Source organism: Saimiri boliviensis, chromosome 6 (assembly GCF_048565385.1).
Source record: "Saimiri boliviensis isolate mSaiBol1 chromosome 6, mSaiBol1.pri, whole genome shotgun sequence".
Lineage (NCBI taxonomy): Eukaryota > Metazoa > Chordata > Mammalia > Primates > Cebidae > Saimiri > Saimiri boliviensis.
Genome location: NC_133454.1, coordinates 73,871,644 through 73,899,353, shown reverse-complemented (window position 1 = coordinate 73,899,353; position 27,710 = coordinate 73,871,644). Strand labels below are relative to the sequence as shown.

The following is a 27,710-nucleotide window of genomic DNA, read 5'->3' as shown; positions in this document are numbered from 1 at the left end:
CCTGCCTCAGCCTCCTGAGTAGCTGGGATTACAGGCACGCACCACCATGCCCAGCTAATTTTTTGTATTTTTAGTAGAGACGGGGTTTCACCATGTTGACCAGGTTGGTCTCGATCTCTCGACCTCGTGATCCACCCGCCTCGGCCTCCCAAAGTGCTGGGATTACAGGCTTGAGCCACCGCGCCCGGCAAACGCTGCTTTTCTTAACAGCACCTAGGACGGAGCTCTCCACGTGGTAGGCGCTTAGAAAGTTTGTGCTGAAGGAAAGATACGGATTCTCAAGTCAAAACTCCAAGCGCAAGGCCTGGGAGCTGAAGCACCAGAGGGCGCCCACGAGCCCACCCACCCGCAGGTCCCCAGGGCCCGAGCCGGACCTCAGGCCTGGGTGCGGTCCTTTAGCCCCAAGCAGCTAGGCGCCCCAGCAGAACAGGGACGAGGGGAGCCCCCACGTCCTCCGTCTGCCCCGCTCCCCCCCCCACCCCGCAGAGCCAGGCCACGCGGAGCTGCCGGGTGCCGAACAACGACTAGACATCCTGTTTTTGGGGCCCGCGGCTCTGCCCGCGCCTCTGCTGATCTTTTCTTTCCCCTGGGTGCTGACGCCAGCTCCTCTTACCCACCCCCGAGTCTCCCCACCCTCCCCAGGGGTCTGGGGCCTTCCCACTGCTGAATCACCATCACCCCGCACTCCCCCGGGGCTCGGGCAGGGGTGGGGACTGCCCCAACCTCGGCCACCGCTCGATCCCTAGGGTTGGCTGAAGGCACCAGGCCCAGGGCGCCTTTCTCAGCATCTTCCCGCGGACGCTGGTGGGGCGGAACAGGGGGAAGAGGACGAACGCCTAGCGCCTAGGATAGGGCCTCCGCTGGGGTGGGGTGGCCAGGAGGAGGCGGAGAGACCTGACCTTGGGAGGCCTGACTTGCGGCCCATAGGGGCAGTGGGCCGAGTGGGGGAAAGTGGCGAGCCCGGGACTGAGCTGGGGGCGAGGCTGGGGGCGGAACGGGGCTGCAGAGGGGGAGACCGGCCCTCGGACTTCCTGGTCGGGCCCCGCCCCGGCCCGCCCCCGCCCCGCCGGCCCGCCCCCCCCCACTTCCTCCGGCCTCCAGCTCTCACTTCCTTCTCGAGCCCGGAGCCGCTGCCGCCGCCCCCAGCTCCCCCGCCTCGGGGAGGGCACCAGGTGAGGCCCGGCCGGGGTTGGCGGTCAGGGGTCCGGGGGAGGGGAGCCCGGCCGGCCCAGGACTCGACGCGGGCGCCGGCCCGTGAGTTAGTTGGCGAAGGCCGCGGGCGGGAGCTTCTCGGCTCAGTGCAAGTAGGGCGGGCGCGGCCGGGCGGGGCGGGGACGGGGCCACTGCGAGCCGGCGGAGGCTCGGCGAGGGTGGGTTCCCGGCTGTAGTGCCGCCTCTCGGGAGCCGAGAGGAACCCCGGAGGTCGGAGGGTCCCGGGTTCCAAGAGAAGTGCCTCTGAAGTGGAAAAGCTCAGAGCTGGGAGATGGAACTCAGGTGGGGTGTCCTCAGAAGTTGGAGGGGTGTTGAGCAGTGCGTGAGGGGAGAGGGCTTCTGGGCTGGAAAAGGCGCGCCCTTTGCTTCAGCAGTTGTGACATTTGTGGGGGTAAGAGGGGGCGGTGTCTGGGGCCTCCGAAGCTCTCTTTGTAAAGAGCGATGCTAATCTAGACCCACACTCGGGCTGCAGCCCGAAGGCCCTCTGCACTCGGGAGGACCGGGGTTGGGGTGGGGGGAGCCCCGCCGACCCCAGTCGTTCTCTGTATGTCTGTTTTCCTGAGTCCCAGCCTCACCTGGAGCCAAACAGTAGGTATTTAGTGAGCAAACATCTGCTGTTCCTAGCTGACCAGAGCCTGGCCTTGCTCTTTTGGGAGAAACTTGGTCTTCCCCTGTGACTGGAGGTGGAAGGACTCTCATTCAGAGGTACTGATAGTCTCTGACAAGTTTTTGTTGTGGCTTTTGGGGACAATTGAGAACCATCTCCTCTTCATTCTTAGGCCCTAAATTACACACATGCTCCTACTGTCTTCCTCCACACCTTCTTTAGTTTCTACCCACAAATCCGCCATCACTCTCTTCTCATTCCTTTCAGTCTCTTCCTCCAAACATAGTCATACCTAGGCCTTGACGTCTCTTCACCTACCCTGCCCCGTGTTCATCTTGGTCCTCTGCGGCTGGCCCCATCCCATCCCTTCTCTTCCCAGCTCTGGCGCCCACACACATACACCCCGTTGCTTCTTCCATCACCCCTCATTGCTCTTGAACCCTCAGCCTGTCACCCTCTGTCCGTCTCCTTCCCTCCCACCCACTTAGCTCCAGCTTTGGGATCAGGATCTGTTGTAGAACACTTAGTGAGTTTGAGAGTCTTTGAGAGCCTGTCTGCAGCCTTACAGTGAGATGTGAATTAAAGAGCTGGAAAACGTGTGTGTGTGTGTGTGTGTCTCTACATCTTTATCTCTTAGAGACAAAGTAACTGCCCTCAGCCTTGAGAGGGCCCAGAGCAAGGGAAGCCAGCATAATGAAGGGAACCTGCAGTGAGTGAGGTTGTGGTTAGGCAGGAGGAAGTAGTCTATAGCAGCCAGGGTAGGGTGACACAGGAATAAGACTGGTAAGAGAGGCCGTGGGAAATCAAAATCACCCTGACACCTGGTGTTTAACTAAGGGGACAGGCCGGGAACCTGGGAAATAGCCTGAAGTTCCCTGATTCCAGTACCTACTAGTTCCAGCATCACCTGGTGGAAAGAATGGGACCAGCTGGGTATGATGGAAATAAAGGGAGAAGGCAAAGGCAGGATTCTGGAGGGAAGGCTATAGCTGGTCTAACTTCAGTCTTAACTTCTAGTTTTGAATTAAGAAGCAGGTGAGACAAAGGTGTCTGCCCCTTCTTTCCTGCTGCCTTCCGGGGCCTGCCCAGGCTGTGTACCCACATGCCCTGGTCTGCATCAGGGCCTTAGTGACCAGGAAGTCCTCTAGAGTTCTACTGACTCCTCTGCCTTCAGGCATCCTTAATATTCCCATCTCACCTAGGACCCTATTCCTTCTCAGGAATTCCTCCCAGATTTAATTTCAATCCCTTCTGGCTATGGAAGCTCTTGTTTCCACTCTATAGCTCCTTCCTCAAGCTTTTGGGGTACATGCTGAGGATCTTGCTTCTCTCTACCTCCTCCAGTCATCTGTATTCATTTCTCTCCACTAAAAAAAAAAGAGAAGTAGATCGGGCATGGTAGCTCATGCCTGTAATTCCAGCACTTTGGGAGGCCGTGGCAGGTGGATCACCCGAGGTTGGGAGTTTGAGACCAGCCTGACCAACATGGAGAAATCCTGTCTGTACTAAAAATACAAAATTATCTGGGCGTGGTGGTACATGCCTGTAATTCCAGCTACTCAGGAAGCTGAGGCAGGAGAATTTCATGAACCTGGGAGGAGAAGGTTGCAGTGAGCTGAGGTCGCGCCATTTCACTTTAGCCTGGGCAACAAGAGTGAAACTGTCTCAAAAAAAAAAAAAGGAAAAAAGAGAAGTAGAGGGGAGCAAGTGCTATAGCTAAATTTAAGGGCTCTTCTCGTTCCCCATTCTGTCATCTTCCCATGTCACAGTCGTCCCTCTCCCATGAATTGTTCCTTTTTTCAGCCCTGCCCTTCCACCCACCTGTCTTTCCTCCCATTTCTTGAAGGTACAGAAGTTTGGCTCCAGGAAAAAATCCCAGGGACCTACATTAAAAGCCCAGTTCAGGGAAGGAGGTATATACAAGGCACTTTCCCAGCATCACAGCTGGCAAACCAGTACTTATTTTAGTATTCTGCATAACTGAGCAAACCCACAGGGCTCTGATGGTAAATACAAGATGGGTGAGACAGGGATTCTCCCAAGCGAGATCTGGCCCCATTGGAAGTTTGAGCTAATTGCAAGAAAGGCATCATTGGAAAAAATGTGACCAGGAGAGGAGAGATCTTAATGGGAAAATATTGGGGGGGGGGTGAAGGGAGGTGGCAGCTTAAAATGTAGGAGGCTGCTGCTGAAGTCTTGGCTAAACAAGTATGGTCAAGGTTGTGACATGAAGAAGGAGGCTCAGGCCCACACTGAAGACTCCTCCCTTTTTTCTTTTTCTTTTTTCTTTTTCTTTCTTTTTTTTTTTTTTTTGAGAGGGAGTATAGCTCTGTTTCCCAGGCTAGAGTGCAGTGGCACGATCTTGGCTCACTGCAACCTCCGCCTCCAGGGTTCAAGCGATTCTCCTGCCTCAGCTTCCAAGTAGCTGGGATTACAGGCACACACCCACCACACCCAGCTAATTTTTGTATTTTTAGTAGAGACGGGGTCTCACCATGTTGGCCAGGATGGTCTTGATCTCCTGACCTCATGATCCACCCACCTTGGCCTCCCAAAGTGCTGGGATTATAGGCGTGAGCCACCGTGCCTGGCCAAGACTCCTCCTATATAGTGTAGACCCATTAGCCACGGTGAGGTCAGTAGGGGTCGGTGAGAAGAGCTAAGGAGGGAAACCAAAGACAAAGCCTGGGCCACCTCCCCAGATCAGACTGGTTTTCCTGTCCAGGGTCCAGCTTCCTCTTTTGTCCTCATCTCATATGGGGGAAGGGCATCTCTCCAGGAGCTAGAGGCCAGAGGAGGAGCTTCTCAGCTAGGGCACTGCCAGAGTGGCTGGTTGTTGAGTAATGTCAGTGCTAAATCATGAATGCACCAGGATAAGCTAGGCATGAGGGCCTGGGAACTTGGAAGCAAAAAAGGCTCAGATGTAAGTCAACCCAACCCCTTTGGCCCATTTCCTGAAGGAATAAACTGTGGTAGGGTTCTCCTGAATGAGGTCAAAGGTTAGTCCATTCTCAGGCCAGAGTTAGAATCCTCACCTTCTCGAACTTGTATAAAGATGGAGGTTAGAAGACCTGGATCCTTGTCCTAGATTTGCTACCAACTCTGTATAATCCTGGTCAGCTTGGTTTCTCTTGGCTCTATTTCAGCATTAAGGAGTTGCATATCAGTACCTCCAAAAGAGACTGAACATAATGGCTCTGACTCTTCCTCCCCCAAGAGATTCCTCATAGCAGTGCCCCTCACCCTGCAGCCTCAATTCAACAGGTCTCAGTAGTCTCTATGTATCTGTCCAGGGATAGAACTGTGGCTCTTTCCCCAAGCAAAAGGATTGCTAGAGGTTGAGAGATAAGAAGTCAGACAGTGTTGGGGATTTTGCCGGGGGTAGTAAGATGGGGGAGTACCCTGTCTCCTGCTCCAGCTCTGCCTCACTGACAGTGGAAAATAGATGCCGGAGTTTCCTCCCTGATGTTATTTTCCCTTGTGGAAACCCCCTTAGGCCTTGGGTGGGGCCAAAGAGACTGGGCAGCTCTGTGTCTCTCTGGGTATTTTCAGGTGGGGGTGGCAGGATTGGGAGAATGGCACTTCTGTACAACTTCATGTGAAATTTGCAAAGGCAAAGGAAGTGCCACTTCACAGGCCTTTGGTGGGGCCCAGGGACTGCCGAGCTGCTGCTAGGCGTGGAGGAGGAAGGCAGTGTGCAGCCTTCCTCTGTGCTGCATGGTGGGGGAGGGGGCAGCTTCCTTGGCTCCCCCAGCCAGAGCTGTCCTGGTCCTGAGGCTCACCTTTTGTGGAACACTTGGGGTGCTGGGACAGCGAGGGAAGAAGATTGGGAACTAGAACTTAGTGAAAGGGTCCTAAACCGTCCCAGTCTTCCCACCTACCACTTTCTCGTTTCCTAGTGGGTAGCATCAACTCTCCTGTTTCCCTACCTGCTGCAGTGTAGGATCCTCTCCAGGGGCTGAAGGATGGAGAATATTAAGAGTTGAAGAGTCCCTCAGCATGGAGATATATATATATATATATATATATATATATATATATATTTTTTTTTTTTTTTTTTTTTTTTTTTAGACAGAGTCTCGCTCTGTTGCCCAGGCTGGAATGCAATGGTGTGATCTCTGCTCACTGCAACCTTTGCCTCCCTGGCCCAAGCGATTCTTTTGCCTCAGCCTCCCGAGTAGCTGGGATTACAGGTGCCCACCACCATACCTGGCTAATTTTTGTATTTTTAGTAGAGATAGGGTTTCACTATGTTGACCAGGCTGGTTTTGAACTCCTGTTCTCAAGTGATCCTCCTGCCTCAGCCTCCCAAAGTGCTAGGATTACAGGCATTAGCCACCGTGCCTGGTGGGTTTTTTTTTTTTAAGGCTGGAAACTGGACTGTCTTGGGTTCTTCCCTGCTGATGGGGAGAAAGGGAAGAAAGAGACTCAGCCCTTGGCCTGGTCCCAGCCCCACTCTGACCTCATGTCTCCCCCAGCTTCCTCCTCCCAGCCCAGCTGCAGCCCCTTTGAGCCTCTTTATATCACCTCTCCCCTATTCCTCCCTTAAAAAGAAACAAACTTGTAGAGCTTTGGAAGTCTTTCCAACAGTGCCCCTGCCCCTTGTCTTGTCTTTGACCAAGGGTCCTCGGATATTCCCAGTCTGTAGCCTGTCAAGACTACTTTTCCTTCCCATCTTCATCTCTGAGCTAGCTCTGCCAGCTTCGCCTCTCACCCTTCCAGTTGAAGACAAGACAGTAACAGTATAGCTTATGGTTTATTACCCCAACTTTGAGGTCTTCAGGGTGAATGAGGAAGAAGTTGGTTACTTTTGTCTTGTGTCTTCTAGTCATAGAGGTTCTTCCTTGTTCCCAGCATCAGAATCTGTGGATTGATAGGGGAAGAGGGGTATGTCATTCTACAGCTTTTGCTCAGCCCTTCACTGGACTTCTGGAAATAAACAGAAGGTCAGACCACCCTCCCCCTGAAGCATCCAATTAGTTCAGCCCAATGAACAGTACAGTCAGTGCTGGAAAAGGTAAGGCAGGAGAGGGGGTTGCTGTGATGTCCTGGAGAAGCCGGGTAACAGTACTGGGCCTGAAGGACAGGAAGGATCTGAAGTGGGTGAGTCGCATTCCAGGAAGAGGAACTCCCATATACAAAGACATGATTGCATCGAGTTCATTCAGGTGTTTATTGACAGCTACTACATGCTGTGTTCAGCTTAGGTTGCTCAGCAAGGTCCAATCAACCAGGACCTCGCCTTCTAGACATTCCCAGTCTAACAATGAGATAAGATTCAGATCAGCCTCTCTGTGCCTATGAGAGAGAGAGGGACCAGACTTTGGATAAGATAAGTCACTTCTGACTTGGATAATTTATACTTTCCCAGAGGAAGCGGCATGGTGCATGGCTCCATATCACTACTTGGTATATTTTAGGGAGGAGAATGTGGAGGCCCCTCTGTAGAGGATCAGGATTGGAATGGCCAGAGATGGATTATAGTTATAATGAGGTTCAGGGAGGGCTGCAGAAAGGAAGTCCCATGTTACGGAGGCAGGTAATAGAAGGCTGCCTCCATGTTAGGGAGGCAGGTTATGTAAATTCCCATCACCTCCACACTTAGCTTTATTTATTTATTTTTTATTTTGAGGTGGAGTCTTGCTCTGTTACCCAGGCTGGAGTCCAATGGCAAAATCTTGGCTCACTGCAGCCTCCACCTCCCAGGTTCAAGTGATTCTCCTGCCTAGCCTCCTGAGTAGCTGGGATTACAGGTGTGTGCCATCACACCCAGCTAATTTTTGTATTTTTAGTAGAGATAGGGTTTCACCAGGTTGGTCAGGCTAGTCTTGAACTCCTGACCTTGTGATCCGCCTGCCTTGTCCTCTCAAAGCGCTGAGATTACAGGTGTGAGCCACCGTGCTAGGCCTTGCCTATCTCTTAAGAGCCATTCCTCCCCTCCCCCATTCACAGTTGGGACACTTCCCCTGCTATAACGGCCACAGAGATCTGGCAATCAGGCTGCTTCCTTTCCCTCCCCTGTTCTGGGCCTGCGTGGGCCACACCCCAAGGCCAGGCCCCACTGGGTGCAGGTTGGGCTCCAGGGACCCTCTCCCCCGCATGAGCTGTACTATAGGCTATACTCCCTGGCAGAATCAGGTCAAGCTGGTACTGGGAAGAGAGATTTTTGCCTGTTCAGGCTTAGCTTTTGCCTGTCATTGCTATCCAATAAGATTCAGCAATGTAGTGTTGTCTGTGAGGGGGTGGGCAGGGAGTGTCTCATGCTGGGTTTCAGAGAGGTCTATCCAGATCTCAGTAATGAGGGCCGGTGCAAGCGGACCAAAAGGCCATGGTTGTACAGTCCTGTGTGCCTAGCCCTATGCTTAAGAGTATTTTTGTCATTTAGTCCAGAGAAACCAAGTCTTCAGTCCTGAAGGGGCATCCACAGCTGGGAAACTTATGTATGGCTATGGGAAAAGGAGAATCACACAGAGCCAAAGCAGGGTTAAAAGGGGTGGCCATGGGTGTGGTGGCTCATGCCTGTAATCCCAGCACTTTGGGAGGCCAAGACAGGTGGATCACTTGAGGCCAGGTGTTTGAGACCAGCCTGGCCAACATGGTGAAACCCTGTCTCTACTAAAAACACAAAAATTAGTTGGGTATGGTGGCATGCACCTGTAATCCCAGCTACTTGGGAGGTTGAGGCAGGAGAATCACTTGAACCTGGGAGAAGGGAGAGGGAATGGCAGCAGAAGGAAAAACAGTGAAAGTTCAGAGGCAAGAATGATCCTGGCTTGTTTGCAGAGGACATTGAAAAAATCCCTCTGTAACAGGAACTGGGAACTCACACTTGCAAAATACCTACATTGTGCACATATTATACATTAATGTACTTAGTCCTTGTAGTAACAGTGCTATGTGGTAGGCACCATATGTTGCCACCACATTTGAAAGACAAGGAAATTGAAGCTTAGAAAGGCATATCATTGCCGGGCGCGGTGGCTCAAGCCTGTAATCCCAGCACTTTGGGAGGCCGAGGCGGGTGGATCACGAGGTCAAGAGATCGAGACCATCCTGGTCAACATGGTGAAACCCCGTCTCTACTAAAAATACAAAAAAGTAGCTGGGCATGGTGGTGCGTGCCTGTAATCCCAGCTACTCAGGAGGCTGAGGCAGGAGAATTGCCTGAACCCAGGAGGCGGAGGTTGCGGTGAGCCAAGATCACGCCATTGCACTCCAGCCTGGGCAACAAGAGCGAAACTCTGTCTCAAAAAAAAAAAGAAAGGCAAATCATCATAAACTCAGGGTCACACAGCTGGTAAGAGGCAGAACTAGGATTCAAACCCAAATCTATATGACTCTCATACCCCTGGCCAGGCACAGTGGCTCATTCCTGTAATCCCAGCACTTTGGGAGGCTGAGGCGGCCAGATCATGAGGTCAAGAGATGGAGACCATCCTGGGCAACATGGTGAAACTGCCACCGCATCTCTACTAACAATACAAAAATTAGCTGGGCATGGTGATGTAGTCCCAGCTACTTGGGAGGCTGAGGCAGGAGAATCACTTGAACCCGGGTGGCAGAGATTGCAATGAGCCACGATCAGGCCACTGCACTCCAGCCTGGCAACAGATCGAGACTCCCATCTCAAAAAAAAAAAAAAAAAAAAACCTCTAAAACCCCTTATCAAATTGTGAAGAACTCTGAATGCCAAGATGAGGGATCAAGCATGATTTGAATTGGGACCAAAAAGCCAGAGTAACTCATTGTAATTTGTCTAATAACATATAGATGTGGCCAGGCATAGTGGCCCCTGCCTGTAATCCCAGCACTTGGGGAAGCCTAGTCGGGAGATTCACTTGAGACCAGGAGTTCAAGACCAGCCTGGGCAACATGACAAGAGTCTCTACAAACGAAAAAATAAATTAAAAATATGAAAATTAGCAAGGTGTGGTGGTGCATGCCTATAGTCCCAGCTACTCAGAAGACTGAGGTAGGGGGATGCCTTGAGCCGGGGAGGTTGAGACTCCAGTGAGCTATGATGGCATCACTGCATTCCAGCCTGGGCAACAGAACAAGACCTTGTCTCCAAGAGAAAAAAACGAAACAGATCTGCAACCATTAATTTACTAAATAACTTTCTTTTCTTTTTTTTTTTTTTTTTTTTAAGACATGGGGTCTTGCTGTGTTGCTCAGGCTGGAGTGCAGTGGCTATTTACAGAGACTACAACCTTGACTAGTGTAGCACACTATAATCCCACATTCCTGGGCTTGGCTTCCCTAGTAGCTGGGGTTGCAGGCGTACCACTGAGCTGGGCTTAATGATTCTTTTGAAAAGCCACCTAGTGAATAAGTCATTGTTGAACCCCGCTCCAGGTAGGTCACACTCCTGGTTTAGCCTCCTGCAGCACTGACATCCCTTCTTCCTATTTGACACAGTTTAGACTCTACCTTCCAGCATATACCCTCCTTAAATAGGCTATGGGAACCTATTCAACCCATTTCAGGCCAAAGGATTTCAGAGAGAAGAGTTGTTTTGGGAGAGACGATAAAGGTCTGAACTAGACCTGAGTAGGGAGAACGGGGCTGATGCCATCACAGACACAGGCATACTCAGTGCTTCCTGCCTTCTGGGATTTAAGGCTTTGCTCCTGTCACCTCCTCTGTGCACAACACTTCAGTTTACAAAGCGTCTTCATTCCCAATAGTCAGGATCCTTGATGCTGCCCATGAGACTGGGAGGGCTGCTATTAATAATTCTACTGTATGCATGAAGAAACGGAGGCTCCAGAAAGAGCAGTAACTTACCTGATCAAGGTGACACACCTGGTAGGGGGTACCTTGAAGACTCTGTGATATACCGAGGAAAACACAGGACTTTGGGTCACAAAACTGGGTTTGTGTTCTAGCTACCATACTAACTAGCTGTGTGAATGCTGAGGTACTTTAGCTGCTCTGAGTTTGTTTCCTCATCTGTAAAATAGGAATAGTACTAACAGGTTGTTTGTTATAAAGGTCAAATGACATACCATGTGATCTGTAAAGGCTTATACCTTATGAGGGCTTTTCTATCAAGGGTCAAGGTCAGCAGATAAGCGCAAGACATCAGAGTCAGGTATCCAGTACTCTTGGCCCTATAACACGGCCTTTGCTCTGTTTGTTTCTGGACGCTACCATACTCATAATCCTTTTCCGGTGTCAGTCCCTGTTCCCCTGCCAGCCCGGAAGCTACCCTGTCCCTCCCCTCTTCTTTGAGATCTGATTTACTGATTGCTAGTTGATAACCACCTCCTTAGAAAGCTGTATTTTGTCTCTTGGGCTTTATGACAGCCAGCCAGAGTTCCCTCCTTGCCTTCCTGCCTGGGCCAGCCCTGTGCTGGGCTTTTCAGTCATACTGTCAACACCCACTCCCCTGCTCTGTGTGGAACTAAAGATTACAGGCCCAGGAGTTCTGCTTTGAATGTCAGGGCTTCCCACGTAACGCATTGGGAACAAATAATGGCACCTGGCTCCAAGGAGCTTTAAGTCTTAGTTCATCTACCTAGAGCCCTCATAACAAGCATTTTAATCTCTCCTTCCTGCATAGGAGAACTGAGGCCCACCTAGCATAAATGCCTCACACCTGGTTGTAGTGAGTCAGCAGAGCTGGGGTTAGAATTTAGGTCTCTCAACTTCCACTCCGAGATCTCCATCCGACTCTCCACTGGCCTAGAGGGTCCTTATGCCCTTCTCTGACCCACTCTCTGAGGGTCTATCTCTGAGTGTCCTGAGGTTGCATGCACACGTGTGCGTGTGTACACATACACACACACTCTTATTCATGCAAATAAGATGGTAATTTTTTTTTTTTTTTTTTTTTTGAGACGGAGTTTCGCTCTTGTTACCCAGGCTGGAGTGCAATGGTGCGATCTCGGCTCACCGCAACCTCCGCCTCCTGGGTTCAGGCAATTCTCCTGCCTCAGCCTCCTGAGTAGCTGAGATTACAGGCACGTGCCACCATGCCCACCTAATTTTTTGTATTTTTAGTAGAGACGGGGTTTCACCATGTTGACCAGGATGGTCTCGAACTCTCGACCTCGTGATCCACCCGCCTCGGCCTCCCAAAGTGCTGGGATTACAGGCTTGAGCCACCGCGCCCGGCCGGGTAATATTTTTTAATGTGAACCAGAGATGCAGCTTCATAGAGTGAAACCATCTCTCTCCCAGCTGATTCCAAGGGAAGGGAGCTGGGACCAAGTCCTGCGTTCTTTGCAGTCCCTACACCCGAGTTTCTTTTTTTTTTCTTTTTTTGAGACGGAGTCTCGCAGTGTCACCCAGGCTGGAGTGAAATGGCGTGATCTTGGCTCACTGCAACCTCTGCCTCCCAGGTTCAAACAATTCTCCTGCCTCAGCCTCCTAAGTAGCTAGGATTACAGGCATGCGCCACCACACTCAGCTAATTTTTTGTATTTTTAGTAGAGACAGGGTTTCACTATGTTGGCCAGGCTGGTCTCAAACTTCTGACCTTGTGATCCGCCTGGCTCTGCCTCCCAAAGTGCTGGGATTACAGGTGTGAGCCACGGCCCACACCACAGAAGTTTCTTTTCCGCTTCCCAATGGGAATTTTCTCCCCCACTTGTCATTGATTTTTGAGGCTTCTGAACCAGTGGTGAGAGCTAAGACTCGGGGGCAAGGGGTTCCCAGACCAGGGTGCAGCCTTGCAGTATAGCAAGTGAAACCGGGAAAATGGGCTAGTGATAATGGTGCTTGGGTGGAGCCAGGGATAAGAGATACTCAAGAGATTTGGTTTAAAACAGAGCTGCCCCCTCTAAGGGAGCAGGCTCTGGTTGTGAGAGATAGTCAGGGAAAGGAAGTCACATACTGGTAAGAAAGAGTCCCCCATGGTCAAGAGGAAGTAGCTGATGAGAGGAGGACCCTTGCCATTGCAGTGTAAATAATCACAGGGTTTCTGGAAGCTCTATTCTGTTTCAGAACTCAGAAAAGCAGTTCCTGCCGGGCGCTGTGGCTCACGCCTGTAATCCCAGCACTTTGGGAGGCTGAGGCGGGTGGATCACGAGGTCAAGAGATTGAGACCATCCTGGTCAACATGGTGAAACCCCATCTCTACTAAAAATACAAAAAATTAGCTGGGCATGGTGACACGTGCCTGTAATCCCAGCTACTCAGGAGGCTGAGGAAGGAGAATTGCCTGAACCCAGAAGGCGGAGGTTGCGGTGAGCCAAGATCGCGCCATTGCACTCCAGCCTGGGTAACAAGAGTGAAACTCTGTCTCAAAAAAAAAAAAAAAAAAAAAGGCCGGGCGCGGTGGCTCAAGCCTGTAATCCCAGCACTTTGGGAGGCCGAGGCATGTGGATCACGAGGTCGAGAGATCGAGACCATCCTGGTCAACATGGTGAAACCCCGTCTCTACTAAAAATACAAACAATTAGCTGGGCATGGTGGCGCGTGCCTGTAATCCCAGCTACTCAGGAAGCTGAGGCAGGAGAATTGCCTGAACCCAGGAGGCGGAGGTTGCGGTGAGCCGAGATCGTGCCATTGCACTCCAGCCTTGGTAACAAGAGAGAAACTCAGTCTCTTTAAAAAAAAAAAAAAAGAAGAAGAAAAGCAGTTCCTCACCCCAGGGCCCTATGACCTACAGTGGTGACCAGGATGTTGGCCGGAGCTGGGACTCCGTATACTTACCCCACTAATAAATACAGCAGCCCATTTATTGGGCACTTTCTGTATGCAATACCTCATGCTGGACACCTTCCCCCCTCCCCAAATGGAAAGTGAACTGGACACCTTCTATACATTATTAACTCTTACTTGTTTTTTGAGACAGGGTCTTGCTCTGTCGCACAGGCTGAGTGCAGTGGCGCAATCATAGCCCACTGCACCCTTGACCTCCCTGGGATCAGATGATGCTCCCACCTCACCCTCCAGAGTAGCTGGGACTACAGGCATGTACCACCACGACTGGTAATTTTTTCATTTTTTGTAGAGTCAGGGTTTTGCCATATTGCCCAGGCTAGTCTCAAACTCCTGGACTCAAGCGATCCACCTGCCTCACTCTCCCAAAGTGCTAGGATGACAGGTATGAGCCACTGTGCTGGGCCTTATTTTGTATTCTGAGCAATTTTAATGCAATAGGCAAGATTATCCCCATATTACAGATGAGAAAATTGAGGCTCAGGGAACTTAAACATATTGCCAAGATCACATATAACCAGTTGGTGGAGCTGTGATTAGAATCTCTGCCAGTCTTACTCTAGAATCTGTGTGGGTTTTTTTTTTTGTTTTTTTTTTTTTGAGACAGAGTCTCACTCTGTCACCCAGGCTGGAGTGCAATGGCGCAATCTCAGCTCACTGCAACCTCCACCTCCCAGGTTTAAGCGATTCTCCTGCTTCAGCCTCCCAAGTAGCTGGGATTACAGGTGGCCATCACCACACCTGTCTAATTTTGTGTGTTGTTCGTAGAGATGGGGTTTCACCATGTTGGCCAGGCTAGTCTCGAACTCCCAACCTCATAATCCACCCACCTTGGCCTCCCAAAGTGCTGGGTTTACAGGCGTGAGCCACCACACACGGCTGCATCTACGTTCTTTTTTCTTTCTTTCTTTTTTTTTTTTGTTCTTAATGATGGTATTTTCTTTTTTTTTTGAGACGGAGTTTCGCTCTTGTTACCCAGGCTGGAGTGCAATGGCGCGATCTCGGCTCACTGCAACCTCCGCCTCCTGGGTTCAAGCAATTCTCCTGCCTCAGCCTTCTGAGTAGCTGGGATTACAGGCACGCGCCACCATGCCCAGCTAATTTTTTGTATTTTTAGTAGAGACGGGGTTTCACCATGTTGACCAGGTTGGTCTCGATCTCTCGACCTCGTGATCCACCCGCCTCGGCCTCCCAAAGTGCTGGGATTACAGGCTTGAGCCACCGCGCCCGGCCAATGATGGTATTTTCTACCCAAGAGTCTAGAAGCCTCTAAAATCTTTCAGAGGCACATGCCAGGTCTCAGGAAATGGACAGAAGATTGAGGGAAAAGTCAAGTTTTTGCCTTATTCTTCACTTCATCCCTCCTAGTTGGGCTTGAAAGATTTGCTCCACCACACCAAGAACCTTGAGAGAAGATAACCAATGTCTGGGAGCCTCAGCCTCTATCTCATTCATTATAACATACGCAGATCCTAGTCTAAATCCCAGGTCTAACTGAATCTCCAGTATTCCCCTGCATTGAATTGGCAACCTGAGTGTGTGTGGCCAGATACGGTTTTTAATACTTATATGAATGATGGCGTGACCAGCCTGACCAACACAGAGAAACCCCGTCTCTACTAAAAATAATCACATCTCTACTGGGCGTGGCGGCGCATGCATGTAATCCCAGCTACTCAGGAGGCTGAGGCAGGAGAATCACTTAAACCCAGGAGGCAGAGGTTGCAGTGAGCCGAGATTGCACTATTGCACTCCAGCCTGCGAAACAAGAGCAAAACTCCATCTCAGAGAAAAAGAAAAAAAAAGAATGATGGGATGTCCGGGTATGGTGGCTCACTCCTGTAATCCCAGCACTTTGGGAGGTCGAGGCAGGTGGATAACTTGAGGTCAGGAGTTTGAGATCAGCCTGGCTAACATGGTGAAACTCCATCTCTACTAAAAATATAAAAACTAGTTGGATGCAGTGGCGCGTGTCTGTAGTCCCAGCCACTCGCGAGGCTGAGGCAGAAGAATTGCTTGATCCTAGGAGGCAGAGGTTGCATGAGTTGAGATCGTGCCACTGCACTCCAGCCTAGACGACACAATGAGACTCTGTCACAAAAAAAAAAAAAAAATTTTCTGGTGATTTCCCCACTGCCTGGATTGGGATAGGGCAGCTCTCTAAAGAATTAAGCCCTTACTCAGCAGGTTTCTTACTGTGCCTTTTGGTTTGTACTCAAGTAGCCAAGATACCAGGTTTGGAGAGGGCAGGGTGGGCCCTGAGTTGAGAGAGGTTCTACCCATGGCTGCATTACAGAGTGACCTGGGACAGCTGTCCTGTGTCAGAATCCCTTTACAGTTTCCTGGTGGGAAGGGTCCATATTTAGTAGAGGATCTAGTAGATCCCTAAATTTGTGCGCACTCCTTTTGTGTCTGTATAGCCTGGAAAAAAAAAATAGCTAATACTTATGGACAAGGCAGTTTTAAATGCTTTACATGTATTATATAATCCTCACAATGACCCAATGAGGTAGATACTATTTTATCCTCATTTTGCTGGTGAGAAAATTTAGGCATAGAGAATTAAGCAATTTGTTCACTGTTACACAGCTAGGAAATTGCAAAACCAGGATTTGACCTTAGTTTGTCTGGCGCCAGAGCTTATGTGCTTTCTACCACATTATTGTGCATCTTGCTTGGTCTCAGGGCCTTTCATTGTGGGTTTTCTTTTTGTGTGAGACGAAGTTTTGCCCGTTACCCAGGCTGGAGTATAATGGGGCAATCTCAGCTCACCACAACCTCTGCCTCCTGGATTTAAGCAGTTCTTCTGCCTCAGCCTCCTGAGTAGCTGATTACAGGCATGCACCACCACACCTGGCTAATTTTGTATTTGTAGTAGAGACAGGGTTTCTCCAAATTTTGTATTTGTAGTAGAGACAGGGTTGGTCAGGCTAGTCTTGAACTCCCAACCTGAGGTGATTTCCCCCGCTCCCTATGCCCTGTCTCAGCTTCCCAAAGTGCTGGGATTACAGGTGTGAGCCACCATGCCTGGCTCATTGTGTATCTTTCTGATGACTGTCTTGATGGGACTTTGGGATAGTGTCAGATTAAGGGAACAGGAGCTGGTTTCCCTTTGTGTGCCCCCATCCTTTCTTCCTAATAAGCAGAGGGACCCCCCCAACCAAGACTGTCGCCTTTCATCTGTCTACAGGTCACTGCAGCCAGAGGGGTCCAGAAGAGAGAGGAGGCACTGCCTCCACTACAGCAACTGCACCCACGATGCAGAGTATCAAGTGTGTGGTTGTGGGTGATGGGGCTGTGGGCAAGACATGCCTGCTCATCTGCTACACAACTAATGCTTTCCCCAAAGAGTACATCCCCACCGTGTTCGACAATTATAGTGCTCAGAGCGCAGTTGACGGGCGCACAGTGAACCTGAACCTGTGGGACACTGCGGGCCAGGAGGAGTATGACCGCCTCCGTACACTCTCCTACCCTCAGACCAATGTCTTCGTCATTTGTTTCTCCATTGCCAGTCCGCCCTCCTATGAGAACGTGCGGCACAAGTGGCATCCAGAGGTGTGCCACCACTGCCCTGATGTGCCCATCCTGCTGGTGGGCACCAAGAAGGACCTGAGAGCCCAGCCTGACACCCTACGGCGTCTCAAGGAGCAGGGCCAGGCGCCCATCACACCGCAGCAGGGCCAGGCACTGGCCAAGCAGATCCACGCCGTGCGCTACCTCGAATGCTCTGCCCTGCAGCAGGATGGTGTCAAGGAAGTGTTTGCTGAGGCTGTCCGGGCTGTGCTCAACCCCACGCCGATCAAGCGTGGGCGGTCCTGCGTCCTCTTGTGACCCTGGCACTCGGCTTGGAGGCTGCCCCTGCCCTCCCCCCACCAGTTGTGCCTTGGCGCCTTGTCTGCCCCAGCTGTGCCTTAAGGACTAATTCTGGCACCCCTTTCCAGGGGGCTCACTGAATGCCTTTTTCTCTGAGTGCCTTTCTCTCCTTAAAGAGGCCTGCAGAGAAAGGGGCTTTGGGCTCTGCCCCCCTCTGCTTAGGAACACCGGGTATTCTCACAAGCTCACCCAAGCCAGGGTTGGAGCCCTCCCCAAGAGGCCAACCCAGTGCCCCCTCTCCCGTTTTCCGCTACTGACCAGTTCATCCAGCTTTCCACACAGTTGTTGCTGCCTATTGTGGTACCTCCTCAGGTTAGGGGCTCTCAGCCATCTCTAACCTCTGCCCTCGCTGCTCTTGGAATTGTACCCCCAAGATGCTCTCTGCCTTCTCCAAGGAGGGAGCCACAGAATCCTGAGGTGATTGTGCCCTAACCTGTTCCTCTGTGCCCAGGCCTTATGCATTCGCTGACTGACTCAGCCCCCATGCTTCTGGAGGCCTTTCCTATCCCCATCAGCATCAATAAAACCTCCTGTCTCCAGTGGCCCCGGCTCCTCCCTGTGTGCTGGGCATTAGGGGGTGGGCATGGGCTAGGGCTCCCCAGAGACTGGGAGCCTTTTGTTTCTTCTAGTAAACAATAGGCTTCATTGTGCTCCCCTCACCCCCTAATTTCCCTATCAAAGCTCTAGGCTCCCCTCACCCCCCAATTTCCCTAACAAAGCTCTAGACTCCCAGAGGGGCAGCCTTGCTCTGGTGCCTAGTCACAGATGCTGTAGTGGACTTGGACACCAAACTTGAGGAAAGATTTCTTTATCTTAGGGCTCAGAAAGTGAGCAATTGAGAGCCATTAGCCTAAAGGCAGATGCTCTTAGTCATGCATCTGAGAGCTATATCTCAAATCCTCAAGAAGACAGAGCTTTAACAAGAGTTTGGGTTTGAACTCAGGTCTCTGCCTAACTGAAGACTTCCACGTTTCCTAGCTTCCAGTCCTGGAATCATTACAGATAGCTCAGTCACTCCTGGACACCAAAACAGACACTTGGACTAGCCTTAGGAGACTCCAGACCTAAGGGGTGCTGCTAGGAATCATGCCCTGCTGTGAACTTTCCATCGTTGAGCCTGTTCCTCTCTTGTTACTATCAAACAAGATGAGCCCCAAGACTAGCAAGCCCAGGCAACTGTTGGCCAAAAAAAAAAAAAAAAAAAAAAAAAAAATAGAAAATTTATTTTCCTTTAAAATGCACAACCAAAACTTAGGGTTTGGAGCAGTAGGGAAGACAGGAGATACCTGGGAGCCCATTTTAGGGTAGGGATCTGCATCTGACTCCTCTATGCCATACCTTTCAAAGGAGGGAAGGGGTCTGTAAGCCAGAACTTTCAGAAGAGAGAAGAAAATACATGCTGTGCTGGTGCTTTTTCTGTAGCAGGTCATCCTTTAGGTATACACCACCACCACCACCCGATGACATCAGAACCACAGACTGGTATTGGAAATCATACAGCCCACCCATCTCCCATCAGACACATGGACATGCTGATGCTTAGACAGGGAAGGGTACATACCCTAGGGCACATACCAAATCAAAAGGGTGAAATCTAGAACACCTGAGCAGCTTTAGCAGGGGACTATGGCCACAGGCCTGGATGTGTGCAGTAGATAATGAAATACATTAGTCATGTGAATGACCCCGTGGAGAGAAATGGCTGTGGTTGTCAGGGAGCAGCCACTGCTCAGGGGCTCCTGACCTTAGTGAAAGGTAGCTATGTAAAGGCCAGAAACTGGATGGTGGTCATGAACCTCAGGACATTTTTTTTAGCACCAAATGTTGGAGCGCTCTGCCAGCTCAGCTCAGCTTCTTGGGGCCTCTCAGGTAAAGGTGATGTTGCTTGAGGACCCCTATGCCCATATGAGGGGTGGAGAGAAGCCAGCAGCACTGGGGTGAGCCTTGGCCTATGCCCTTCTTACCCTTCCCCCATCTTCAGTAAGGCCAAGAGAGGATGTGGGGTGGGGAAGGCCAGAATGGTATCTTGTTTCTTGTTTCTGGGCAGTGGGCTGCCTCCCAAGCAGGATTGAAGTGTTCAGAATCGCTTTTCCTCAGGCTGAGAGGTTATGAGCAGCTCCTTATTCCCGAAGTCCCACCAGGCCGTCATGTGGAACGCCATGTTGGTTAGGACAACAGTGTACTCCAGGATGGCAAAGATGGTGTACACTGTTGTGAGGACACAAGGAACAGGGCATGGTGAACCTCTTGCTACCCCACTCAGGAGCCTCTTGATAAATCACACCACCATTAGTCTGCCACTGGCAACACAATGGCAGCCAGTCCCCAAGACCACTGCCCATTATCGAAAATATCACTGCTGCCCCACAGCCAGTCATGACCACTTATGGATTCTATCCTGGCCTCACCTCCAGCCTCACAATACATGTTGTGCCGAAAGTAGACAGCCAGCGCCGAGAAGAAGGAGACGAAGTTGATGATGAAGAGCCGCTGTTTCCAGCTGTAGGACTTGCGATCCTAGAGAATAGGCTGTTTGATCACTCTGCAGTTTGCTGGGTATGAGGGTGTAGGCTCCCCGCCCAGCCCTAGCTCCTAAGGGCTGGACCTTATCTCCCTTGGCTCCCACTAGCGGTCATGGAAGGGAGCACAGGCAGGAGAAGCCAGAATGAGGAACAAGTTCAGGATCCTGCCTCTGGGGGAGTGAAGGGCTAGGGGAGCAGTGGTACTCGTGCCCCTCCCACTTCAGGGGGATGAAGTATGAAAGTTATATGGAGTCACCCACCAACCCAACCTCCAAATACTGTGGGGGGAAAAAAACACATGGACATGGGCGGGGTGCTGGAATTAGGACAGACTACAGTCCCCAGACACTGTTCCTAACTCACTGCCGTCTAGATGCAACTCCTCTTACCCCCATTTGTAGCCTTCATATCTTCCATTCTCATCTCCCACACTACCCAAACACAGTGCTACAGTCCTAGATTCTGACCAACCATCCTTGGTTTGTCCCCAAGACCCAGCCCGAACCCCAACATCCCTTTGCCAGGGTTCCCATTAGAACTCAGTTCCCACCTCACCATTACCCGGATCCTGAGGACAGATGTCCTTGATTTTCTTCTGGGCTGCTTGGAGCCCCCGCTAGGGATAGACCGTACCTCCTGACTTACTGTGTGCTTCTTGGTCAGCCGCCAGAGAATGCAGGTGAGGAGCATGTGCCCGAGGGATGAGGCGATGAACACAATGAAAGCATTCTCGTGGATGGCTGGAGGGAAAGAGGATTGGGAGCCGCATTGCAGGGAGTGCCCACCACACTAAGTAGGAAGGTCCCTATTGCAGGGAGTGCCCACACCACTAAGTAGGAAAGTCTGAATGTGGTAGGGGCAGGCCCGTCCCCTCAGGGAACCCCTCCCCACTCCTCCCTCATCCAGGCACCCACTGAAGTCCTCAGAGGAGGAGACGTAAGTGAGCACTAGCAACGCGAGGTTCTCCACGACATTGAGGCCGAAGTTGATGCGGCAGAGTGGGCGGTAGCAGGAACACGGGGAGGCACAGCTGAGGTAGTGGTTCCAGTAGGCGAAGGCCACCAAGAAGCGAGGTGCCGAGTGCAGGCCGATGCAGAAACGCCACACGTAGCGCTGGGGCACCTCCCCGCCGATGGCCGAGCTCACCGAGGGCAGGTAATTGGGCACCTAGAGAGTTATGACCTGTCTGGGCAGCTGCCTCTGCCAGCCCCTGCCACATGGAGAACCTTCTCTCCATCTACAAGATCACTCTGGCCTCAGAAGGCTCTGCTCCAGCCCATCCCCTTCCAGGAAGTCCTCCTTCAGGTGTCCCCACACCTCTCCCAAGAGACCTCTCTTTCCAGCTCCTGGGCCCAATGTGCTTCTCATTCCCCAGCTAGCCTGGGACTTGTGCAGGGGCATGGTGGGACCTTCTTCTCTCCCACAGACTGGACCCTGCCTGTGTTTGGGCAGTATGTAGATGGGTTCAGATGCTCCCTACACCCTTAGCTCAGAGCTGTGCCACCGATAAGACCCTGGGTGAGTTCCAAGACCTCAGATTTAGTCGAGAGGACAGAAATGAGTCACAGAACATCTGAGCTTCCTTAGAACAGTGCTGGATTCATTGCTCAGCTGAGATGTTCCTCAGTCTGCTCCCAGCGCCACTCACTCCTCTAGGCAGGTGTACTAAGGTGGTAGAATGGCAACCCTGCTCTGATCATGATTAAGAAAGTGGATGTGCCAGGCATGACGGCTCATACCTGTAATCCCAAGACATTGGGAGGCCAAGGTGGGTGGATCACCTGAGGTCAGGAGTTCAAGACCACCAGCCTGGCCAACATGGTGAAACCCCGTCTCTACTACAAAAAACCAGGTGTGAGGCCGGGCACCGTGGCTCAAGCCTGTAATCCCAGCACTTTGGGAGGCCGAGGCGGGTGGATCATGAGGTCGAGAGATCAAGACCATCCTGGTCAACATGGTGAAACCCCGTCTCTACTAAAAATACAAAAAATTAGCTGGGCATGGTGGCGCTTGCCTGTAATCCCAGCTACTCAGGAGGCTGAGGCAGGAGAATTGCTTGAACCCAGGAGGCGGAGGTTGTGGTGAGCCGAGATTGCGCCATTGCACTCCAGCCTGGGTAACAAGAGTGAAACTCCGTCTCAAAAAAAAAAAAAACCAGGTGTGGTGGTCAGCACCTGTTATCCCAGCTATTCACGAGGCTAAGGCAGGAGAATTACTTGAACCTGGGAGGTGGAGGTTCCAGTAAGCCAAGATCACACCACTGCACTCTAGCCTTGGCAATAGAGCTAACAGAGAGAGACTCCATCTCAAAAAAGAAAAAAAAAAGAATGAAGAAAGAAAGTGGGTGCTCCTAACCTGGTGTAGTCTAAGGAAATGATCATATTCTTGTGCATCTCCACCATCCATCTTTCTCAATGCCTGGAACTCCTACTGAAGCCTCACTCCTTAAAGCTGAAGATAAAAGGGGGAGGGCATGGTGGCTCATGCCTGTAATCCCAGCACTTTGGGAAGCCTAGGCGAGTGGATCATGAGGTCAAGAGATCGAGACCATCCTAGCCAACATGGTGAAAACACATCTTTACTAAAAATACAAAAATTAGTTGTGTGTGGTGGCATGCGCCTGTAGTCCCAGCTACTCAGGAGGGGCTGAGGCAGGAGAATTGCTTGAACAGGGACCTGGGAGGTGGAGGTTGCAGTGAGCCAAGACTGTGCCACTGCACTCCAGTCTGGGCGACAGAGCGATTCCATCTCAAAAAAAAAAAAAAAAAAAGAAAAGAAAATACAGAAGGCTTAGAACCTAAGGATGTGCATTTTAAGTTTTTTTTTTTTCAGGTTCTTTCCCCGCTTTATGAGATAGGGTCTCACTCTGCCATCCAGGCTGGCGTGCAATAGCATGATCATGACTCACTGCAGCCTTGACCTCCTGGGCTCAGGTGATCCTCCCACCTCAGCCTCCTGAGTAGCAGGCTAATTTTTATATTTTTTGTAGAGACAGGGTTTTGTCATATGTCCCAGGTTGGTCTCGAACTCCTGGGTTTAAACTATCCATCTGCCTTGGCCTCCCAAGTGCTGAACTACAGGTGTGAGCCACCTCACCTGGCTAGAATCTGCATTTTTTTTTTTTTTTTTTTTTTTTTTGAGACAGGGTCTCACTTCAGTTGCCCAGGCTGAAGTACGGTGGCACGATCTCAGCTCACTTGCAGCCTCTACTTCCTGGGCTCAAGTGATTCTCCTACCTCAGCATCCTGAGTAGCCACCACCATGCCTGGCTAATTTTTTGTACTTTTTTTTTTAAGTAGCGATAGAGTTTCACCATGTTGTCCAGGCTGATCTAGAACCCCTGGACTCAAACAATCCCCCTACCTTGACCTCTCAAAGTGCTGGGATTACAGGTATGCGCCAGGCCAGAATACGCATTTTTAAGATTCCAAAACTGTGAAAATGGCCAGTCCATTGCCCACACTTTTTGTGCACTTTTGCAGACCTCCAACGAGGGCCAGTGCAGTGCCAGAGCCTAGCAACCCGGCAAGGGAATGACCTTGCTCCAACTACGGAGGGACAGTCTTTGGAAGTGGAGTTCTGAAGGACCATCATTCCTTTCTTTCAGTGGAGATGCTGGACTGCTAAGAAACTGAGCAATGCTGCAGGCAGCTCACAGGGCAGCCCACAGGTAGGCCTGAGGCAAGACTAGCCAGGGGGCTTCATAGCCTCCAGAAAAAAGAAGATGGATTCCCCCTGCACTATCAGGGAAAGCTAAATGCAGAGCTCTGGGAGAGAAGATGCTACTCTCAAAGCCATAGCTTGAGATGTCATAGCTTGAGACCAGTCTCAGGTATTTCACTCTGAGTAATGTGAAGGGGCACCATGGAAGCTCATGAACACAAAGCTGGATCTGCATCCCAGTTCTGCCTCTATTAGCTGGGTGACCTTGAGCATGTCACTTCACCACTCTGAGCTCCAATTTCCTCATTGGTAAAATGGGTATACCACCACCTACCTTGCAGTGTGTTTATGAATTCCATTCATTCATTCATTCATTCATTTATTTGAGACAGGGTCTTGCTTTGTCACCCAGGCTGGAGTGCAGTGGCGTAATCTTGACTCACTGCAACCTCTGCTTCTCAGGTTCAAAGAATTTTCATGCCTCAGCCTCCCAAGTAGTTGGGACTAGAGGTGCTCCCCACTACACCCAGCTAATTTTTGTATTTTTAGTAAAGACAGGGTTCTACCATGTTGGCCAGGCTGGTCTTGAACTCCTGACCTCAAGTGATCCACCTGCCTTGGCCTCCCAAAGTACTGAGATTACAGGTGTGAGCCAACATGCCCAACCACATGAATTCTACTTTTTTTTTTTTTTTTTTAAGCTTAGTTTGGCTGGATATGAAATTCTGGGTTGAAAGTTCTTTATGAATTCTAATATAAAGTGTGTAAAACATCTGCTCTGGCATGTAGTAGGTACAATAAGTGATGGCTTTCAGAAAACAAAATTCTCTCTAAAGAATGCAAAAAGGCTGTGAGCTACATGGCATAGAGCATGGGAAGTTCTGCTTATGGGTGACAGGCAGGAACCATATCTTCATCAGACACTTTTCAGGGCTCCAATTCTCCTTACTTGATTTTTGTCTTATTGTTACTCTGAGTTGGATTAGTGTGAGTGTTGCCTCTGCTTCCTGGAATATTCATTCTGAAAACTCCCCAATCTCTGCTACTTTAAGAAAAACAGGACCAGCAACTAAAGCTTGACTGAGAAAGCCAACAGGATTCAAGGGCCCTGGATCCTGACCACTGTTGGGAACGAGTACTGGGGAAAAATGACACGGAGTTTGTGGAAGGCCTCAGGAGGAAGAGTTAGGGCATTGGGGCTGCTGGTCCTGTCTTCATGAACTTCTCTCAGATTAGGGATGAGGGTGGGATTCTAAGAGCAAGGACTGTCTCTTCCATCACATACACACACAAGCACACAGACACATACACATAATCAGGTACATGTACTCCTCCCCCCAGCCCCAGCCCCAGCACACAAGTTCCCTACTCACCTACTGCACCAGCAATAAGCAGTATCAGGAGCTATGAGAAACCAGGTACACAATTTACCTCAAACCTCCCTATGAGCCCAGAGTTAAGAGTACTGAGACATGGGGAGACAAGCACTTTCTGATGGAACAGCAGATCAGAAGCTCATATGGTATAAAGATAGAGTTCCCCAACATCCCCTTTCACAGAGCCTCACAGAATATTCATTCCTTTGGTCTTAGGTAAAAGTCCGCCCACTGTATAGACGCCTTCTCTAGCTACCCTACTGTCTACCACCTTGTGCCAACTGCATAAAAACTCCAATTGTGTCAATCCCACTTTCTACACCTTTCTAGCCTCCATCCCTCCTCTCTATCCTCACAGTCAGTCTGCATCTTAGCTCTGGTTCCCCTAGCAGCATGAGTTACTGCACTAGCCTCCTTATACCCTACTCTTGCCCTTGCTCTTAAAGCTGTTCTCTACTCTGAAGTAAGAATGGTCTTCTAAAGCACAAATCTCCAGCTGACGCAACATGGCAAAACCCCATCTCTACAAAACATACAAAAATTAGCCAGGCGTGGTGGCATGCACCTGTAGTCCCAGCTAACCAAGGCTGAGGCTGAGGTGAGGAATCACCTGAGCCCAGGAGGTCAAGGCTGCAATGAGCCAAGATCACACCACTGTACTCCAGCCTGGGTGACAGGGTGAGATCCTGTCTCTAAATAAATACATACATAAAGCACAAATCTGATCATGTCCCTTTCCTGCCTAAAATCTTTCCAAAGCTCTTGATAAAAATTGCCCTCTAGATAAAATCAAAAGTTGTCAGCCTGGCATTCACAAAGAGACTTCTTTACCCCAGAGCAACAATGTCCCCTCCTCCAGGAAGAAAGTGATCCCCAATGTCCAAGCTGGGGGAAGTGCCTCCTCTGAACCCCACAGTCACTGTACTCTTTTTTATCACAATAGGAATCCCAGATCACTATGTTGTGTTAGTCTGTGTCTAAGGACTGATTCTTGTAGCAATGAGATATTAAGGGCAAGTCCATATCTAAGTCCATGCCCCTAGCACGTAAGCTTTACCCCTGGGCCCTCAAGAAAGGTCTAGTGGACTGATCCAGGTTTCTGGCTGGCAGATCCCTGACTGGACACAGTTTGTGGGGTCTGGGGCTGCCAGTAGGAAAAACAAAGCTTGAAGATCCAGATCAGAGCTGAGAATGGATCCTCAAAGGTCAGTCCCCGAGTCTGGGCCAAAGACACCTGTTACATCTCCCATATTCAGGCTTTACTTTACCTCCTCAGTCCTGGCTTCCTTTTCAATCTGCCTCCTTCCTCTTATGATCTCTCCTGCCCATTCCAATACCTTCCTTTCCACCATCACCTCCTTCTAACCCCCCACTCCCTTGCACTGTTGTTTTTTTTGTTGTTGTTGTTTTGTTTTGTTTTGACGTGATCTCGGCTCACTCCAACCTCCCTCTCCCAGGTTCAAGCAATTCTCGTCTCAGTGTCCAGAGTAGCTGGGATTACAGGCACATACCACCATGCCTGGCTAATTTTTTTGTATTTTTTAGTAGAGACAGGGTTTCGCCATGTTGACCAGACTGGTCTCAAACTCCTGACCTCAGGTGATTCACCTGCCTTGGCCTCCCAAAGTGCTGGGATTACAGGCATGAGCCATAGTACCCAGCTGTAAAACAGGGTTTTACTCCTGTCACCCAGGCTAGAGTACAATGGCGTGATCTCAGCTCACTGAAACGTCCACCTCCCAGGCTCAAGCAATTCTCCTGCCTTAGCCTCCCAAGTAGCCGGGACTACAGGGGCGTGCCACTGCACCCAGCTAATTTGTTTGCATTTTTTGTAGAGACAGGTTTCACCATGTTGCCCAGGCTGGTCTCAAACTGAGCTAAGGTGATCCGCTGGCTTTGCCCTCCCAAGGTGCTGGGATTACAGGCATGAGCCACCCTGTCCAGCCTATCCCTTGCATTTCTATCATCATCTCCTAACTAGGGGAAGACTGTGATTTTATTCTGAGTCTCCCCCATGAATTCTCCCCAACGCTGTCTTACTGACCCTTCCCCCCATCCCCTTGTCCCTTTACCCCTCTCTGACCCTCCACTTCCTCTCCACTCTCTAATTCTACCCTAACTGCCACCTCCTGACCTGGCCCTGACCCAGGGGCTGGGGAGCTGGCACTCACCCCACAGTCAGTGGCCACTGTGTACTCAAAGTGGAACACCAGGGACCAGATGATGCAGAAGAAGAAGCCGAACACAGGAAAAGTGATGACCCACCAGACCATGGCTGTGAAGCGAAGCCGGAACACGGTCCCATCGGGGTCCAAGGGCTGGGAGGCCGCAGAGAACATCCTGTAGGGAGTGACCTAAGCAGCACGAGGGATATAACTTGGGGCCTGGTAGGATACCTGGGCCTGGGAAAGTGGGGCTTTTTCCAGAGATGGCTCCTCAGAGTATAAGGAAGAGCCAGAGCAGAAAGGGTAGAAAAGGTGTAAAGGAAAAAGGAAGACAGTGCAGAGGAGAAGGATCAGAGGGAGATGGGACAGGAGCAGCAGGCAGGGTCAGCACTTAGGAATCCCCTTGGAACACTGATACTCCTGGTCCATCTCTTGAAAAGTCTAGAGAGAGGCTTCCGGTGGCTTGCACAGGGAGCTCTTTTTGTTAGAGCCCACCTCACTCTCACAACTCTCACAGCCACTCAGAAGAAGGGTCAGAGGTAGAAAGGTTATTATTTCCATTCCACAGAAGGGGAGACTGAAGCCCAGAACTATGCCAGGATCAAACACCAGGACTAAG

The 27,710-nt window shown here is 50.7% G+C and overlaps 2 protein-coding genes across 17 annotated transcripts in view; one reads left to right on the top strand and one right to left on the bottom strand.

Moving 5' to 3' along the window:
* The first annotated feature begins 1,080 nt into the window (after positions 1-1,080).
* On the top strand, positions 1,081-17,907 carry RHOG (ras homolog family member G). 3 transcript variants are annotated; one of them, XM_074401004.1, is made up of 3 exons: positions 1,085-1,172; positions 1,837-1,917; positions 16,680-17,907. In XM_074401004.1, exon 3 carries the CDS (start codon positions 16,748-16,750, stop codon positions 17,321-17,323), a length of 576 nt encoding a protein of 191 aa, XP_074257105.1. In that variant the 5' UTR covers positions 1,085-1,172; positions 1,837-1,917; positions 16,680-16,747; the 3' UTR covers positions 17,324-17,907. The 3 variants fall into 3 exon arrangements, with proteins under 3 accessions (XP_039326909.1, XP_074257105.1, XP_003923457.1); XM_039470975.2 differs by lacking the exon at positions 1,837-1,917 and having other exon boundaries at positions 1,081-1,172; XM_003923408.4 differs by lacking the exons at positions 1,085-1,172; positions 1,837-1,917 and adding an exon at positions 1,335-1,494.
* Positions 17,908-18,568: 661 nt separating this feature from the next.
* Positions 18,569-27,710, bottom strand: part of PGAP2 (post-GPI attachment to proteins 2) — a 30,782-nt gene continuing 21,640 nt past the window's right edge. For 5 of the 14 annotated variants that reach the window (XM_010334260.3, XM_010334255.3, XM_074401002.1 and 2 more), the window contains 4 exons: positions 20,802-21,054; positions 20,521-20,627; positions 19,774-19,882; positions 18,569-19,573 (listed from right to left, as the gene is read on the bottom strand). In XM_010334260.3, coding sequence (XP_010332562.1) covers positions 19,443-19,573; positions 19,774-19,882; positions 20,521-20,627; positions 20,802-21,054 — 600 coding nt within the window. In that variant the 3' untranslated portion in view covers positions 18,569-19,442. Of the gene's footprint in view, positions 19,574-19,773; positions 19,883-20,442; positions 20,628-20,801; positions 21,055-27,097; positions 27,281-27,710 lie in introns of all 14 variants that reach the window. The other 9 variants (XM_074400997.1, XM_074400999.1, XM_074401001.1 and 6 more) reach the window with 3 other exon arrangements.